Source organism: Macrobrachium nipponense, chromosome 38, assembly GCF_015104395.2.
Source record: "Macrobrachium nipponense isolate FS-2020 chromosome 38, ASM1510439v2, whole genome shotgun sequence".
Taxonomy (NCBI): Eukaryota; Metazoa; Arthropoda; class Malacostraca; order Decapoda; family Palaemonidae; genus Macrobrachium; species Macrobrachium nipponense.
This window is the reverse complement of record NC_061098.1, coordinates 9,328,591-9,348,311: the sequence shown is the minus strand read 5'-3', so window position 1 is coordinate 9,348,311 and position 19,721 is coordinate 9,328,591. Positions and strand designations below refer to the sequence as shown.

General features: G+C 37.5%; 1 protein-coding gene across 1 annotated transcript in view; it reads left to right on the top strand.

Annotated features, from left to right (window-relative positions):
* The window catches only part of LOC135209605 (uncharacterized), a 192,358-nt gene that overhangs the window by 106,172 nt on the left and 66,465 nt on the right, over nucleotides 1-19,721 (top strand). The window contains 1 exon segment of the mRNA XM_064242297.1: nucleotides 13,724-13,962. Coding sequence (XP_064098367.1) covers nucleotides 13,724-13,962 — 239 coding nt within the window.

Sequence of the window (19,721 nt, the reverse complement as noted above, 5' to 3'; positions counted from 1 at the left end):
ATATTTTGCATCTTCCAATCTTGGATGGTCTGGGATGCAGTTTAGATATTTGTCGAGCTTATTCTTAAACACATCTACGCTCACTCCTGATATATTCCTCAGATGAGCTGGCAACGCATTGAATAGACGCTGCATTATCGATGCTGGTGCGTAGTGGATTAATGTCCTGTGTGCTTTCCTTATTTTTCCTGTATAGTTTTGGCCTATTAATCTACCTCTGCTTGCTCTTTCTGATATTTTTAGTTCCATGATATTTTCTGCTATTCCTTCTATCTGTTTCCATGCCTGAATTATCATGTAGCGTTCTTCTTTCTCCTTTCCGAGACTATATAATTTTAAGAATTGTAGTCTTTCCCAGTAGTCTAGGTCCTTAACTTCTTCTATTCTAGCTGTAAAGGACCTTTGTACACTCTCTATTTGTGCAATATCCTTTTGATAGTGTGGGTACCATATCATATTGCAATATTCAAGTGGACTACGAACATATGTTTTATAAAGCATAATCATGTGTTCAGCTTTTCTTGTTTTGAAGTGCCGTAACAACATTCCCATTTTTGCTTTACATTTTGCCAACAGAGTTGCTATTTGATCATTGCATAACATGTTCCTATTCATCATCACACCAAGGTCTTTAACTGCTTCCTTATTTGTGATGGTCTCATTATTAGGTCCCCTTATATGCATATAGCTTTCTTTCTCTGTCTCCATAATTATTGATTCAAATTTATCAGAGTTAAATACCATCCTATTTACCTCTGCCCAATCATATACTTTGTTAAGGTCTCTTTGTAGAGCGTTCCTATCTTCATCACAAGTAATTTCTCTACTTATTCTTGTGTCATCTGCGAAACTACTCACTACGAATCCTTCACATTATTGTCTATGTCTTCAATCATAATAACAAACAGTATTGCAGCTAACACCGTACCTTGCGGCACACCGGATATTACCTTGACTTCATCCGATTTCTCGTCGTTTTTGCAATAACTATCTGTTTTCTGTTGTGTAAAAATTCTTTTAACCATCTTCCTACTTTATCCACGATATTGTGTTTTCTAATTTTCTTGCGCTAATCTATTATGGTCTACTTTATCAAAAGCTTTTGCAAAGTCTAAATAAACCACATCTGTTTCATTTCCGCTTTTCATATTTTTGAATATGTTCTCACGGTGGACTAACAGTTGGGTTTGTGTACTTTTTTCCGGGTACGAAACCATGTTGTCCTTTATTAAACAAATTATTTTTTATTAAATGTTTCATAATATTTTTCTTCATTACCCTTTCATACACTTTCATAATATGTGATGTTAGACTCACAGGCCTATAATTACTTGCCTCTAGTCTTGATCCACTTTTGAAAGTAGGGTAATATATGCTAATTTGTGCTCATCATAAATCTTGCCTGTATCTACACTTTGTCTTAATAATATTGCAAGTGGCTTTGCGATAGAATGAACTACTTTCTTTAACAAAATAGCAGGAATTCCATCAGGCCCTGCAGCAGCTCCATTTTTAATTTCATTAATAGCCTGCACAATATCAGCTTCATTAATATCTATGTCAGCTAAATATTCACTATTTTCATCCTTACTTCTATATCATTATCTTCATTATCTATTCTAGGGGTGAATTCTCTCTTATATCGTTCTGCCAGTATGTTGCAAATTTTCCTTTTTTTCATTCGTTAATCTCCCTTCAATTCTCAGAGGGCCTATTTCTATTCTTCTTTTATTCATCTTCTTCGCATATGAGTATAATAGCTTGGGTTTTGCTTGATATTTAATAGGGTTTTTTCTTCCAAGTCCCGTTTTTCATTTTCTTTTGATTGTATAATCTTTGTTTTTTTCCTGCCATTTTCTATCTTACTTTTTAGTTCTATAACTTTCCATGCATTTTTTCTTTTGCAAGACCTTTTTTCCACTTTCTGATTTTCTGGAACAAGATCCTTCTGTCTCTTGGTATGCATGAATGATGTTTACTTTTCTTCTTCGGTATATATTTTTTCCACTATTTTCTCCAATATTTTATATAATATCTCCGTATTTACCCTTATGTCATCACTTACGAAATGTGTTGATCGGCCGCGGATGCGTGTGTTGGTAAGTCTGTTCATTAATTTTGACCATTTTATATTTTTACTGTAGAAAATGTATTTTCCATATCCTTCCCACTTTTTCATTTCTTGCTTATCTCTATTTTCACTTGCTTTGGAATGAACTGTTAATTCTATGACATTATGGTCTGAAATATTCGCATTATAAACTATTATTTCTTTAACATAATTCATCTCGTTCACAAATACTAGGTCTAAAGTATTTTCCTTTCTTGTTGGCAGGTGATTTATTTGTGAATGTTGTATTCTAGTAGCATATCTAATAGCTTTTCAAATTGCCTCTTATCTTCTGCACTACTATTACTCTCTTTTTTATATGTATAAGTACACAATCTCCTATTCGTTCTTTCCATTCTACGAAAGGAAAGTTGAAGTCACCAGATAGGAGAATAGTCCAGTCCTTGTGATTTCTACATATATTCATCAATTTTTCAGATTCAAATTCTACCGCTATTAGTTCACATTCTGAGTTACTATATTTCTCATATATTTTTCCTTGTTTTTTGTCTTTCCCATATATTGCGGTTCCCCCTTGATTCCTATTTTTTCTATCTGATCTATAAGTTTGGAACCCTTTTATTTGATCATCATTCCCATCTCTTGGAATACCAGGTTTCACTTATATTCATTATATCTATTTTCTTTTTTTTTCATTTTTGGGTTATTCCTTCTAAGTACTCTATTTTTCTTTTTGAGTTACTCGTAACTAAACCCTGCGCATTCATCACTATGATGGTTTGCGTGTTTTCTCCTTCATTTAATACTGGTAGTAATAAGGATTTTCCCATGTCTCTTCCTGTTCTGGTATGTTGTTCTTTTTTCATTTCCAGAAATTCTGACATTAAAAAATCCAACTTTTCCATAATATTTGATCTTCCTTCATCATAATTATTCATTTTGTGTCTGAATCTGCAATTTTCTCCGTTTCTGCAATATCCTCTTGCATAATAAATACAGTTATTATCTCTTGAGTAGAATTTCGGAGCTGATGCTTTGAAATTTTTTGCTGACACCTCTGCATATCTCATTGGTGGTTTGCCTTTCTCTTTTACCTGATATTCTTGATTTCTCTCTTTATTTGTTTCTTTCTTATTTTGGATTTTATTACTTGGTTGGTTATTTATTTGATTATGATTCATGGCTACAGGGTGCATATATTTGCATTTTTTGTCGAACTTACATCCTTTTCCTTCTTTTAGGTTTTACATATTTTTGGATGCAGATCTCTGCAATCATCCCCATATCCATCTAAGTATGCACATTTACCATATATTTCATAGTTTTGACATATCTTAGGATGTTTGTAGTAACATCTTTCTCCAAATCTGCAATTCCCTCTTTTCAAAAGGTTGCAGATTTTGTCTTTCTTGTCTATTTTTTCCTCTTTCCCGTCATTTGTATAGATCTGGGTAGAGCCTCTTCGGGATTTGCTTTCTGTTGTCATATCGTAATTTATTTCTTCGTAGGTATGCTGCTTTAGTTGCCTCATATGTAGTATCAATGAGTATCTCTGCATCCATACTTTTATCTTGTTCTTTGTTTTCCTTATTTTTTTCTGTCATTTCATTTTTGTTTACTTCTCTTCCGTTTTCCTCTTCTTCTTCTTCTTCTTCTCTTCCTCTTCTTCTTCATCCTCAACTATTTGTACATTCAATCTTGATTTAATAACATTGTCTATCCATGATAGACATGTTGAACAAAAAATTCTTGTATCTTTTCTCAAATCTTGTATTACCTCAGCACACTGTGGATGGGTCGGAATGTTGCATGCAGCACATTTTCTGATTAGGTTTTGTGGATTGACTATGCTATACCAAACCTTACACAGTTTGCATGCTTTTGGCATTCTTTTTCCTAATGCATCAATTAGGATATTCACAAGATTCACCTTATTCATTTTCTTTGTCGGAATATGTTGGTTTATGTATATTTTCTTTATGAGTCTCTTGACCACTTGGATTTTATTTGGAACTTCTTCAATTATTTTCAAGATGTTTTCATTAGATTTGTTCCAGTTTGAAGGATTATATCCTTCTAATATATCTATGAATGCTTTTGTATCTTTTTGGTTAGGACTGTTGCTGATTTCATAGATGAGAAATGCCAGTTCCCTTCCTGCTACCTCATCGTATTGCGAATCTGCTAGACACGCCAAATTACGCCACCTCTTCCCGCAGTTGGAACTTACTGCCATCTTGTTCTGATTTATAGTATTACACTTGATAAACTAACTTAGAAGACGCTTTATCCTACTATTTTCACACTAATCTTATCACTGATAGTTCACGAACACTTCTAGATATTTCTCAAATTCTAGTCGTATGTTAAACTTGTGATATCTGTTGATTAATCTGACTTCACGCGGGTACGACTCACCAAGCAAGATGGTCAGATGTTGGCATATGAACCCCTTGAGTCACTAGGCCTAGAGCAATAAGTAGGACTAAGGCCTTCATCCAGAGAACACCATCAGGAAGGCATATGAACCTCCAAGAAAGTTTCCTGGTTGGAACAATAAAAGAAGAACAGGAAAGAAAGTCTGTTAGTCACAAATATGCGAATAGAAGAAAAGAAAGCTGAAATACAGGAGATGAACAGAGAGATAACAAAGTGAAATCCGGAAGAGGAGGAGGAGGAGGAGGAGGAGGAGGAGGAGGAGGAGGAAGGAGGAGAAGAAGAAGAAGAAGAAGAAGAAGAAGAATCAGGATGCAGGAGAGCGATTCTAACTGTAATATAAGCCGTTTGACCGGTAAGAACTCTCCCCTCCTGACCTCCGCCCCCTGGAAAACAATACCACCCCCGCCCCCCTCCGCCCACCTCACTCGATGCAGGAAATCCAGAAACGTCTCTTCGATGCTGGTCAACACCCTCAACCGCCCACACCACCACACTGCCTTCATTCCCTCCCTCCTCCTCCTCGCGCCCACGGAGACAGGAGACAGTGGGTATAGGCCTAACCTGTGGTCGGTCTAGTTGGTCATTCATCACATTCTACTCCCACGCACCTTTGCCCATATCAGCATATCGGTTTCTTCTTCTGCAAGAAAAATGACCGGTCTCTCTCTCTCTCTCTCTCTCTCTCTCTCTCTCTCTCTCTCTCTCTCTCTCTCTCTCTCTCTCTCTCTCTCAAAACCAACCAAATGAGTTCATTCTCATTGGAAGCAGCTTCTCTTTGAGTTCATTCTTCTCTTTGGAAGCAGCTTCTCTGAACCGCTCTTCTTCCACCCTTCCCCCCCCCCCTCACCTCTAAGACCCCCTACCTGAGCACACTGAAAACCACCAAAGTCTCAGTTAACCCCCAACTCACCTTCACCAGCCCCCATCCAACCCCCATCCAATAACCAGTTTCCGTGTCCTGGCATCTCGGAGTGGGGGAAGATCCTGTCACACTCCAACCACAAGCTGGAGGATGTAGCAGGGCCTCCCCCCCTCCTCAACCCCTCATCCTTAAAAAGCCATCTTGGGTGTCTCCTCTCTCGTGCTTCGGAAGCTGGTAATTTAAAAATGGTTTCCCATCATATTCAGGTCTTTAAAAATCTGTCTCGATATTTATTTACCGTCTTTCCTTTATTTACTTATGATTATTATTTTCAAGGTTCAATATCAAGTTGCTCTAACATACGTTCCCTTGGCATTCTTTTTTTTTATGGCTGTGAAATTCTACCCTTGCTTCCTTTTTCCCTAATTTCATTACTCACCCTCTTTGCAAATTGCCCCCACTGCATCCTGGGAGGGGGGCGTGTATATGCCACACCCGTTTTTCATTCATTATTCACCTCTGTCGCCCAGACCTGTCTTGGCAGTGGTATAAAAATTGACAAACTATAGTTTCGCCATTTGCCATTACACATTTCATGACAAACTCCAAGATTTTGCCATTGATTTATTCTCTTTATATGACGCAAGCTTAGCCAGAAGGCTCCTTTGCTCCACTACATTTTAGTAAGGAATGACAACTGAATTATGAAAATTATAGCTTGTTGATAACTTACATTAGACTTCATCGTCAGAGCTGGATGAAATAGCCCGATTTCTATCTATCGCCATTGTTATAAATGTGGATTTTTAATTGGTGATGTTAGGCTTATAGGAAGATATGACTTCTTACAAATAATAAATTTTTTTTCTGTGTATCTTAACGAACGACGATATATACAGTGGGCGTATGAGGCGCTCATGAGACTAGTTTTTTTTCATAGGGCTCATTCAGTGGTTAGAAGCTGAAACAGCGGCTGTTGATTTTGTCGACTGAAATAGGTTTCTGCTGTCAGCAGCAATCAGTGGTTTATTTCACCTAGCCTGCCTCAGGAAGAATATAAGACAAAATTAACCAGGTCGCAAACGCTCCTTCAAAGGAGTGAGTTATCGGTCACATATATATAAGCGCCGAGCTATATCAACCTTCCGTACGAACTTCCCTTGAACTTCTACATCCTCCCTCCCCCCCCCCCACCCCATCTTCCCTGTGAACCACAGGCACCAGGAACCAGATGGTTGTCGCATATTGGTTGGTGTGGTAAATTTTTTCTAATGTGGTCTCTCTCGTTCCTCGCTCGTTTGTGCTTCCCGCGGACGCTGGTTGCGCGCTGGGAATGTTTTCATGAATTTTTGTGTGTCTGCTTGCGTAATGTTTACGTTCGTCTGGCTGTCTTACGTAAGAGTAAAACAACAGAGAAGGAGAGTTGTAACTTGTAACTTATTCATCAAATATTTTTGGAAAAATCTCGACTGGCGTCAGTGGTAATTAAGGCTTTAAGGAAATACGACCGTCTTGTAACCATGACTTTCAGTTATGAATGAAGTTCATTGCGTTAAGGTTTATGTATTTGGTTAAGTGATGCATAAAGCAAACACAGCCAACAGAAATAAATTATGTTAAATGACTAGACCTAACTTCAGTAATCACGCCCCTGATCTTCAAGAAACACTCAAATGAAAGAAATAAGACACCACGGGAACTAAACACGTGCGAAATGGGAGGCTTTCAAGAGGAAATAAAAGCATATTTATTAAGAATTACGTGTGCAGAGGAAAAACTTTCAAGAAAATTTTATTGTGATAAAAAGAAGCTAGCGCGATTGGCCTAGGAAATGCCTTCTGAAGTAAACTGGGAAAATGCTTCATAAAGGTCTAGTGTAGTGGCTGTAAAACAACAGAACAGTCAATGAACGGCCACTACAATTAGGAGCTGGGTCATTGATCATAATATCATTCGTAATTAGGTCACATAGCCTCCCTAGATACGATTATAAAAACTCGGTTCAGTCAGGTAAATCCCACATAATTTTGGAGAAGTCGTCTGGTTTACCTCCCCAAAGAAACGATTGCTTTGAAAATTACAATGCATGTCACTCATAGCCTATTTAGAGATAAACTCCATGTTTAGTCCACCAATGCATTTTAAAGTGGTGATTTATACTGAGTAAAAACACAAACAAAACACTAAATAACACAAAGATAACGACCCTAGGAAACACTAGTCCCAGATAACGAGTTTGGGGGGGGGGGGGTGTCACTATCTAATAAAGATCTGCACTTAGTAACGCGATATCAAAAGTAATAAGAACAGTGTTGACAGCAGCATTGTTTACATAAAATCTTGAGAGAAAGTTGAGGGGAGTAAAGCATTATCTGAGAATCGGAAAGAAAAATAAGAATGCAGAAGTTGTAGGTGAGATACTTAATTGTATTATAAGCGTCATTTCGTAATCCTATTCATGTCGGACAATGCAAACTTTCCCATTCTCGTATTTATTAATACTGAAGCGACCGCCATACAATGGTTATCTACACAATGCACTTATTATATTATATTATTACAACTATCACTCTCTCTCCAAGTGTTCGACATACCTACCAGTTGATAAACGATCACTGATACGTCATAGCGATAAGGACAAGTGATATATTGAATGACAGAGATAACTTCCCAGTCTTCAAGCAAATGATTATCACCTAAGTAGATCTTCAGTGATTAATGATATCGTAAGCTCTTTTGGGGTAGTATTCCGAAGAGTTTTAATATTTTTGGTGACATGCAAGTACCAGTACTTAATATTATAATTTTCAATGACATTTAAGTACCATTTCTTAACGTTAATTTGTTAGAAAATTTCGAAGGAACATTTTGCTGTTTTCGTTTGGTTTTTGATTGCTCTCTCTCTCTCTCTCTCTCTCTCTCTCTCTCTCTCTCTCTCTCTCTCTCTCTCTCTCTCTCTCTCTCTCTCTGATATGACCTCAGAGCATGTCGTCGGGCAGTCTTAATCGGACTTAATCCTCTTGGTTAAAATGAAACTGGCCGTAAAGTTTAAGTAGGAACATTACATCGAATGGCTTTTTCTGACCTTTTAATTCCTCTACAACGTATAAAGTTCACTATATAAGTATTAGATGAGGAAGAATGAAGAAATAACAGTTAATTTTAATCTTGGCGGCCCGGCGGACTCGAACCACTATATAGTACAGTTGAGGGGCGGCAGATGGCGGCAGAGTCGCCCTCAGCCAAGTGAAAGGAAACGAGAGAAGTCAATGGTGTTGTTTTGGTTGTGAGGGGGAGCACACGTGAATCCGTTTCCTTCGAGGTTTTCTTCGCCTTATGTCGTGTCTCGTCCCTTGTCTCACGCCTGAGAGACAGGTAAGGGAAGGGCATTGATGCCTTGTAACCGTGTGCCGGGTAAATGACGGAAGAGACGTGTCAGTGATGTGAGAATCGCGTCCAATCCTTTTTTTTCTTTTGTAAATCTCACTCTGTAGCTCGCTCGCTCACTCACTCACCCAGCCTCCCACCCTCTCTCTCTCACTGCCACCTCTCGTTCTCTGCCTCATCCTCCTCCTCCTTCTACTCCTACTCTTCATTTTTTTTTTATCTTTTTCGTTTTAAGTCTTTCATGCTCGCTGTCTCTTAGCCTCTCACCTTCTCCCACTCTCTCTCTCTCTCTCTTACTGCTGTCTCTCGTTCTTTGCCTCATCCTGAATCCTCAACCTCCTATAATACTCATACCCTCCCACCTCCTCAACTCCGGAAATGACATCTTCACCTTTCCGTTCACTGAGTTTCGGGAGATGTAGGGCCTCCAACGTTACCCAGATTCCCATTTTGACTGATTTTCTTCCCCGTAAGGTGTCTGAAATCAGGGCATGTACTTTTTCCTATTAGTAGTAATGTCAGGTTCTGGTGTTTATTGAAATAGAAAGGAGACGAGGGAGAGAACTACTAGGTAGGTAGTCGGCCGCTTCCTCCTCAAATCCTTCTCGTAAAGGAAGGGGGGAGTTCAACAAGTTGCTAGGTATCTAATATCCTCCTGTTGCAGGGTAGCCCTACAATGGTCGTACTTGTTGGCGTTTGCGTAGTCTTTTAACTTCTCACCCCTTCCTTTTTTCTTTATCTCTATTATTGGCTGGAATCTATCTAGTTTTCTCTTGATATCTGACGCGATGTTACCCCTTCCAGTTGTGGGTGGGGGGGGGGGATAGGATGGGCCCCATTCCCAACCTGTAACTTCCTATTATCGTTGATAATTTTAGGGCTCAGTGCAGGTTTTCTTTGGATTGTCACATTATGTGATCTCTTCTTGTTTTAGGGGGTGGGGAGGCAGGCACCAGCCGTACCCATGCTGCTGCCAGGCTGTTTTCCATTTTGAGTTTTTACCATTTTCTTGAGTTCATTTTCCTTTAAGTATGGAAGTTCCTGATTCTTCCGGTGGAAAAAGACATAGTAGTCCTAGCCTGTGTTAGGCTAGTGTGTGATGTTTCATTAATCTGCCACAGCTAATTAAATTTAAACCTAGCGAAGCCGACAGTCTAAATTACGTAGGGTCAGGTATTAGGCTTAAGCCGGATTGTGATGGGCTACCATAGAAAAATGTTTTTAAAGTTTAGCAATACACCATGCTGTAGCGTTTGTCAAATTCTCGATTTGGCTATCCTAAACAGGCCTAACTAAAAACATTTTGTGTAGCATAACCTTAGCCCCAAATTTGCAGCTTAGGCTAGCCTAACCCATTGGAGCAGGTTAGGTTAGAAAAAAATATCTTGATCAAAATTAATATTTAAGCTATTTGTTGAAATTTGGCTTGGTCTTAGGTTGTTGCAAGTTTTGTTTATCACTGTGTAGGCAAGTGTGTGACTGTATGTACTGTTCTTTGAGAAAAATCGATGAATAGACTCTTAAGTAAAAAAAAAATAAATAAATCCATGAATAGGCTAATTTTGGACCTTTATAAACTTTATTTTTGATAGTTACCTTCTTAAATATTTCTTGTAAGTATTAGGAAAGATAATGTTTATAGCCTAGAACATTTTCATAAAAGGAGTTGGTATCTATTCTCTAGTCACTGACTTAATTAGCTGTTGAATATGGCGCTGATACATAAAGGTATGACTGGGCAATCACTGTTAAATCTACATAGGATGTGATTAAAGACTGTACTGTGATTAAGAGATGGATGTGAATGCATGCAAGCAACAGCTGTGCCACCAGAGTATAGGTTTCATGCGGTGAGCTGTGAACTCTGATATTTGTGACTTGTCTGGTCACCACCTCAGTATCGATAACAGCAGGCAGTTTACAGTCTTGGTAAATTGTTTTAAGTTGAGATGGTGCTGAATATTACAGTGGCTGCTTGCAGTTTTGTAGCTTAAGTGTTAGTGTGTGTGTGTGTGATGGCAATTGAGGGTTGATTAATTTCAGCGTATTACACATGTAAAAGCGTATGTTGTGACTTTAATGTTAAAAAATATGTAATACGTACCTATGTATGTTTTATTGAGAATTTAGTTCATGGTGGTTATCAAAATGTTAGTTAACTTACGAAACTATACCAAGGAAGTTGAGCAAGTGTTGAATTAGAAGGATTAGCTTACATGCAGATCTTTGGTAATAAATTTTTTTTTGCCAACACAGGTAAGGGAGAAATAGAAAGAGTGGATATATTATCCAGTGTGTGATATGATTGCAGTACATTTAAGTGTAACTCAAACTGCATAGGACAAGTATGTAGTGATTAGAATTCCTTGGATTTCATAGTTTTCCAATAAATGTATCACAGACAGAGCAACCTGTTCCTTCCATTTATGGCTGACTTGTCACTGATTTCTGTAGTTTAAATTCTTATGTTTACAAACAAATGATTAGAACAGCAGTATTTACATCATGCATGAGAGACAGAGAGAGAGAGATTGGCGTGTGAGAATACAATACTCATGCAAGAATGATAATTATGTTGTGGCACAAGTAAAAAGAATGAGGGTGATAGGAACAGATGGAAAGACTATAGAGTTACAAGTGGCATACTCTTGCGATGGGGGACTACTGTACATTTTTATAAGTGCTGTATCATATTATTATTATATACTGGAGAGAAAAGTCATTTGAGAAATTTTGGATATACTGTAGGTTGTATGACCCAGTGATAATTAAACTTATAGTAAATAAGTGTAAACCAGAAGAAATATAAGAAACACGCAATGTCCTTATAGTCAAGCCAGTGAAGGTGGTATTATGGCCTGTTACATTTATCTTGTCAGTCCAACATCTGTTACACAGTTGAAGGAATTTGTCAATTTTAGTCATGTAAAGGTAGGCCAATATAAATAGGTGTGCTTGAAGGGAGATTGTTAGTGTGTTTTTCCCAGTGGTAGTATTATAACCAACAAGGGATGATGCAACTCTTGTTGAGATTTACTTGCCATTCCCAAATGGCTTTGGATGAGTCTTGAAGTGATATATTGAGTGGAGATGAGACTTAACACCTGCAAAATTATGACCCTCTTGATTAGCTCATCTAATACAGGTAGTACTTTATTCCTGGTTTCATTGCATATGGCAAACCTATTTGTATGCCTGAATATTAGATGATTTTTGGTGCTACCTTTAACTTCAGTAAGTCCATTTTAGGACAGTTAAAAACATGTGCAATCCCAGTAACCAAACTAGTATTCTTTGATAAGCTTCCCATATCTACAGAAATATGGGTGCCATATGCTTCAGGTATTTATTTTCCACTGTTGAAATATTGTTCTCCTATTTGGATCTCTGGATGTTTCCTGTCTTTATTGTCTTTCTCTATAAAATCTTTCGACCATATTGTATCCAGTTTAATGGTCCTTCTTCACATATTGTGCTAAAGAACATCTGCTATCGCATTTAGCCTGTGCCCTTTTAAGTAATGAGTGTTGCTCATTTACTGGGGATCAGCATTTATATCTGATATGCTCCCTACACGGTATTTTAAAACGGGAGAACCGTCTGCCTTGAAGTGTTGCGGTTTTTAGGCTTATGGATTCAAGTGAGGATGCAGTTGATTAGAATGTCTTGCACTGCATAATGTCATTTTTAAATGTTTCTCAACTCTACACTTTTTATATAGATCTTAAAAGTTTGTTTTGAGGATTTGTGTTTCTAGTTATTTTTCATACTTTCTGTATTTATCTACTTCTCTTTGCTGTGTTTTCTGGTTTTTCATTTTATTCTTTGAAAGATTCCCTAGGAACTTCATGACATGGCATTTGCTTTGTGAATTTGTGCCTTTGTTGGGTTATTATGGTAATATTGAAACTAAGCAGCACTGAATAATTTCAATCATCATTGTTGAATATATTTCATATATAATTATAATGATCATTGATAGTTTTGATTTACATGCTATGGAACATTTCCAGTTGATTCAAGGTGGTTTGGTTTTGTATGACTTTATCTTATACTACTCCTCACTGGAGCCAAAAATTTATGTAATTGAGTTTCTTGTTGATTGCCATTATAATGTTTAATTTCAACAGCAACTCATAATAGCAAAGATAATTGATATTGATGATGAGCATACACAAAAAAATACAGCAGTTTCATCTGTGTTGGTACAGTATTTGAACCAGGATGATGGTATGATATTGATGAAATTTTTATTGTTTGAAGGTTTACATTTATTTAGCTTAAAGCAGTCACTCCATTAATGTTTTGCTTTCAGCGTAGTTTTACTATATGCTTGAAAAAAAAATCTGCTGTACTTGCTACTTATTATGCTTTCCTAATGTATGTATTATTTTGTTTCTGCATTAGCTTATTGAAATCTAACTATGCAGTAATAGGCCTGTGTGTTAATTTCGATTAGGCATGTAGTAGATTAGACTATATTTAGATTTCACTTTGCTTAGTAGAAATGGAAAGAGGATGTAATACTGTACTAGTTATTTGATTGTAGTCTTATGGGATGATCTCTTAAAAGATAAATTACGTAATTTGAAGGGTTTACATATATTTTAATGACCTACATACTGTGTATTATAACAACGGGAAGGTTACTCTTAGCTACAACTCATATCAGTACTTTGCCATTTATGTAATAGTAAACTGAATCCAGACCAGGTACTTTGGGTGCATAACATTCTTATTGAAGTTTAACTTTTTGTAGCTTTTTAGCCTCCTTATATGATAGGATTCAAACTTAAAAATGAGAATTGCATAATTCAGCGAGTCATTACTGTAAACTTATGCACCCAAGTACATAATACTTTTTTAATATGGTGTTGGTTTGAGTCTCAGATGCATAACTCGATAACTATTAGGTATATACAGGGATATTGGTCAGAGACTGATTACTAACCTACATTTGACAGCGCAAGGCCTACTGCTGCTGCTCAGCGCCCTCACACGCTTAACTTACCGAACCGAGGCCAGAGCAGAACGGGGTGGACGGCAGCTGCCGGGCCGCCACCCCATCCGCAACCTCCTGTGCCCTTGCCCCCTGCTGCATTATCACAAATGACGCAGCCAACACAGACGACCTCTGTCGACAGCATAGGTTCTTGTTCATTAGATGTCAATGCAACTGGCACGACTTCACCTGCCACCATGGGTAAGTAACCGTTCAGTAGCTTTGGGATTGAATCCTGTACTCCCAAGATGAATGGATTTTCAGGACAGGTTTGTAACATTTTTTTGTGGTAAAGCCTTGTTTATTTTACAGTTGTTTTATGATTTGGTGTGTGAAACAACAAAGCTACAGTAGTTTGTGTCGTATGTAATGTATACATATACGTAGTTAGAAATTTTATGACTGAGGCATATGTAATTTTTTTTCAGGTCAAATGTATTTGTTAATGAGTATGTTCTTAAAGATGACCTTTTTAATGTTTCTGTTGTAGCACTCACTCGGTTGACTCTAGCCTCAGTGTGACCCACTTCTACATGTACTTACATGGCTGTGTTGTGTTCGTTTTCTGTCTATTCTGTTCACTGTGAGGATCCTTAAGATCTATTTCGTAAAACTTCTGTTGGTCGTCATTCCATTGTTTTCTGTGCTTTTCTATTTAAACATCATACCACCATATATATCATCCATTACAATCGTGAAATTCTCTGTTATATCTTCACCTCATAACTGATTGGATGAAATTGTTGAGCTGTGGTGGAATTTTTTTTTTTTTTTTAATGAAAACAGTATTTCCCTCTTTATACACAGTGCAGGTGATTCATTATAATTTTTTTTCATTGAATATAAAAAAATTTCATTATAAATTTTTTCATTGAATTCTATAAAATATGCACTCTCAGTTGGCATGTTGTATTTACCACTTGCATGTTTACCACATGTCCAACACTTTTATATGAGTTTCCTGGTGTGTTATAGTTATAATTAGTGTATATCTCATTCATGGGTATTTTGTTATCCAGCACTTGCAGGTTTTGATTAAAATGAACATCTAATGAAAACTATGTGAAATGAAGAAGCATTTAATTTACATGGTTAAAGACTTTTACTGTCCACTGTTGTGTACACCCTACTTCAGAATACTTGGACAAAAGAATACAATTTTATGGGAATTCTTATCTTCTTTATTGCCTTATAGTATGGAACTTCAGTATTTATCCGATTTCCATCAGGTTATCCCTTATTTGCACAGTACACAGCTTTTATATAGTCCCAAGAAATACTAATAAGTTAATGGAATGGAAATCTTCTGACAATGTATATTTATAAGAAATCATTGATGAGATGCAATATTGAGTAGATTTATTTCAACTATGAATGAGATTTTGCTAGCTGAAAGAGACTTAAGATATTGAAATAGGAGTAATGGTTTTAGGCGAGCTTAATACTGTATTTGGTTTTTGTACTATGAAACATTTTTCACACAAACCCATCAGTCATATACTAGAGCACATCATTCTCAGTCCAAGTGACCCTAGACAAGCACAATCTGAAATCTTGAAAAGTCTTGAAGAAAGAAGCTGAACAGCTAAGACTGACTGTTCGTGCATGCACACCTGTGAACCATCAGTTGTTTGTAACTGCCAAATTCATTCTGTCATGTCAGTTATATCAGACACAGAGAGAGCAAAGGTGTGGTATTTGGTTTGGGATTGATGGATTTATATGAAAATGGTTTGAATAACTTTATTTGCTCATACCAAGCCCATAAGTTGTAGACAGCTAAAATTGCAATTTAGGCAGGAAGTTGAGCAGCAGAAGTTCTCAGCCCCTACAAACAGCCAGTGGACCCAGTGAATCACTTTGGAACAGGAGAGTGATTAGAGAGCTATTGTCCAAAGGATACTCAAAGAGTACTGTGAGTTGTCAAACACAGAGAATGAGGTTTTTATTTTTTGTATCAAAACACAGATGCAGAAACTAAGTAACCATTCATTTAAGTTGCAGGTGTTTGTAACTCTGGAAAACGGTTTACTGAGAGTGAGTGCTGAATGAACGAGGTGTGGTGGTCAGGAGGCAGAAGAATAAAAGTGAAAAACATCTTCCACCACCAGTATCCTTGACCTGCCACCGCTAACGTTGTGCAACCCAATCTGCTTGTATATAACTTTCTTCAAGGTAAAAAGTACTAAAAGTTGACCTTCAACTCTTTGTACCTTCTTTCAGAATGGCCAAAATCTTTATATTCCTGGTGAAGCTTGGGATGTTTAGTCCCAAATCTTTTACACAGTTAGTATGTGTATAGCATGTTCTGTCTTCGAAAGGTATTGCCAAGTAACTCTTCCAGGGCAAAGGAGAAGGCGTTCTGTATTATTGAATGCTAAGTCTAGAATGACGTAATTGAACCTGTCATACCCAAATTGTTTGGGGTTTGGCGTGAAAGTCAGGAGCAAGCAACGGGCCTACTGAAGGCCAGTCCTGGTTGTGCGTGCCTTTGATATGATCCATCTCTCAGGCCTTGAAGATGCAAAGGCTAACAGGAAAGCAGTCTTCATTGTAAGGTGTGGCACAGAAGCCTCTGGCAGTAGTTTGTAAGTAACCTCGGTGATGTTGCTGAGGGCCAAAGAGGGGTTTTCATTTTGGAGCCCTGATCATTCTACAAGGGATCTTTTCTAGAAGTAATGGATTAATTTTCTAGGGTCCTAGGATGCAGTCACATCAATGCTTTGAAATTCTATAACCAGAAACAGTGCCAGTCTGTAACATGATTGCTTACAGCACCTCTAGGAGATACTGGTAAATTGTGTGGGCAATCACAGGAATAGGGATGTTTAGTGGAGTAAGTCCCCTTTCATTATGCCAGTACTAGAAGAATCTGAACCATATTCCCTGCTAAAGTTTGATGGCGGAGGTTGACAGGAATAGGCAGTGGTTGTAGCAGATACTTCCAAGAAACCTCCCTCACTCCCAGTGCCTTGCTTGATAAAGTGCTGGGTGCAGAAATCTTGAGTCTGCATCAGCAGATTCATCCATGTTGGCAAGGATCTGTGGTGGGCCACCAACAGCTAAAGAAGGTCCAGGCACCAATCCTGTTGTGGCCATAGAGGGGCAGTGGGCATCAGTCTTGAATGATTGGAGTCTCGGGTTTTTTTCAGGACCTGCCTTCTTAAAATGAATGGAGGAATGGCATAAATGTCAAGATTGTCCCAACGTTGAAGTAAATATAGCATTTAGCTTTCAGACTTTTGGATTGAGTTTTGCAATTCAACAACTAGGATCTTATGATATAGGCTCATTAGGAAGTGTGCCTTGCTTTATTTTGGAACTTATGTGATTATTGATAAAGGAATTTAGGTTAAAAACACCAGGCTATGATGAAATCAATGCTGAGATAATTTTAACTGAAATAAAATGACAACCTTATACTATAACTATGCAGTTTGCAGAATATGGAATAAGGAAACAAGAGTCTACTACAGTAATTGGGAATCATAATTACTTGCAAATGTACCTAAGAAAGATGACTTGATGGAATGAAGTAACTAGAGAGGCATTACACTTGTACTAGAAATTGAGAAAATTTTCAGTTTCTTCTCTCAGTAAATTGGTGAAAGAAATTTATAAAATGCTTACACGTGGACAAGCTGGTTATAGAAAGGCAGGAGTGTCAAAGTTTTGTTTGAAGGCATATTTTGCAACAGTGTAAATTTCAAAATCATCTTGATGGCCTTTGTTCATCACAAAAAGGCATTTGATTGGGATTAAAAGTCTTGGCAAAGGTACCCAAGAAATGTGACCTGGCTGAATTTGTAACAATGGAGGCATAACATTTGTGTCTAGTGTATTGCAAACATTGAATATGCTTATCCTTATATACCTGAGAAACATACTATTGATATAATTCTTTGAGGTGAATAAACAGTTTTAGTAAAGGCATGAGTTGCACAAATCAGATACATACTTGTATTTAAGACATTTTACAGTGGTGTATGGGATTAAAAAATCCCCTTTTGATGTTTATTGATTAAACAAGGCATTTGACAACATTTTACAGTGGTGTATGGGATTAAAAAATCCCCTTTTGATGTTTATTGATTAAACAAAGCATTTGAAACCATGCACAGACTAAGTGAAGTACAGGCGGTCCCCGGGTTTCGACGGGGGTTCAGTTCTTGAGACGCGTCGTAAGCTGAAAATCGTCGTAAGCCGGAACATCGTCAAAAATCCTAAGAAAACCTGACTTTTAATGCTTTGGGTGCATTGAAAACTGTAAACTGCATTCTTATGGCATTTTTCATTAAGAAAACCTTCAAATATTGATTATTTTGCATTTTTGGTGTCATATTTCATCTCCCAGATGAGCGTTGTAGGCGTCGTAACGCTGGAACATGCATCGTAACCCTGGAAATAACGTCTATTGACAAGCGTCATAACCTCGGAACGTCGTAAGCCAACACCGTCGTAACCCGGGGACTGCCTGTATATATAAAACATAACTGACTGGTGCAGTATTATGTTTTAATAAACAAAGGGAAAACTAAGTCAGCGCCTCAGTGGCGTGGTTGGTATGGTATTAGCGCCCCACCTTGGTGGTCGTGGGTTAGATTCTCGGCCATTCTTTTGAGGAGCGAGAGATATGAATTTCTGGTGATAGAAGTTCACTCTCGACGTGGTTCGGAAGTCACGTAAAGCCGTTGGTCCCGTTGCTGAATAACCACTGGTTCTATGCAACGTAAAAGCACCATACAAACAAACAAAAACTAAGTAATAAAATTGTACCTTTGAATAGAACAAAGATCAGGATTACTGAATTATGAAAGATGCAGAGTAAGAAAAAATTGAAATTCAATACAGTATAATTTTGTGACACTGAATAGAAAGTGATAAAGTAGAAACGATTGATCACTGGTGTGCATAAGTGAACAGTCCTTCTAACTATTCGGCTTCTTTCTTCAAAACTTCAGATAGCAAGTGGCTGAGGTCATTTGGACCACGAATGATAGGCTGTAGAAGAGTGATGGTTTTGGTATTGATGACTATGGTTAGATTACTAATTAATATACAGATGCATATCATGGTATATTGGTGATAGCAGGAAGTTGGTAGCATTCAAAAATAAAGTCTGGAGAAGATTGTTATGAATTAAGTGAAAGACGATATAATAATTAATGAGAAGGTTAGAGAAGTAACTGGAGAGGAATTTGCTCATTATTGTATGAAACTGTCAGGGAGTGGATGGAGCATATTTACAGGATAGAGGGAAAACTCATGTACTAAATCTGAGGGTGGATTGCTGGAGGGATAGATCATGGATGAAATGACAGAAAAAGGTGAAGAGAGGAGGGATGTTATGGTGACTGAGGGAACTATCATAGGACAAACATTTGTGGTATAAGTTCATTGATGCTCTATGCATCCTCTGGGGTCCCGTACAGGTTGGTTAAATGATGTAGGAGGGATTAAATTTTTATTTATCAGCAATGTTTTGCAACACCATTATTTTCTCTCCCGAATGATTTTTGATAATTTCAAAACCTACCTTGTTTTATGTACATTATATATATTTTCTGTTGGAATTATATCCAACTGCTTGTCTGGCAATTGTGTGTTGCCTTTCAAGTTTTTGTGATGTTTGGACCACACTTATAAGTTTCTGAAATTTAGTTGTTACAGGTAAAACTCCTTTGTGTGCTGAATCCTGTCCCAAGTATTAGTTTGTACTATTTTAAGTGAATTGGTATCCACATCCCTGTTATGGCTACCTCCAAGTGGAAATCACATCATTGTGTTTGTTTTTTCCTTACATTAATGAGATATTTTAGAAGTTTTCAACAGATTACAAGCCTTACTTAGAGAAGAAAGGAAGCAAGAAAAGACTCCTGCTGTAATAAATGTTTGTAGCATCATATTATAGCAGAAAGGTAACACCCATACCAATTCAGATATCGAACTAAACTCTGGGG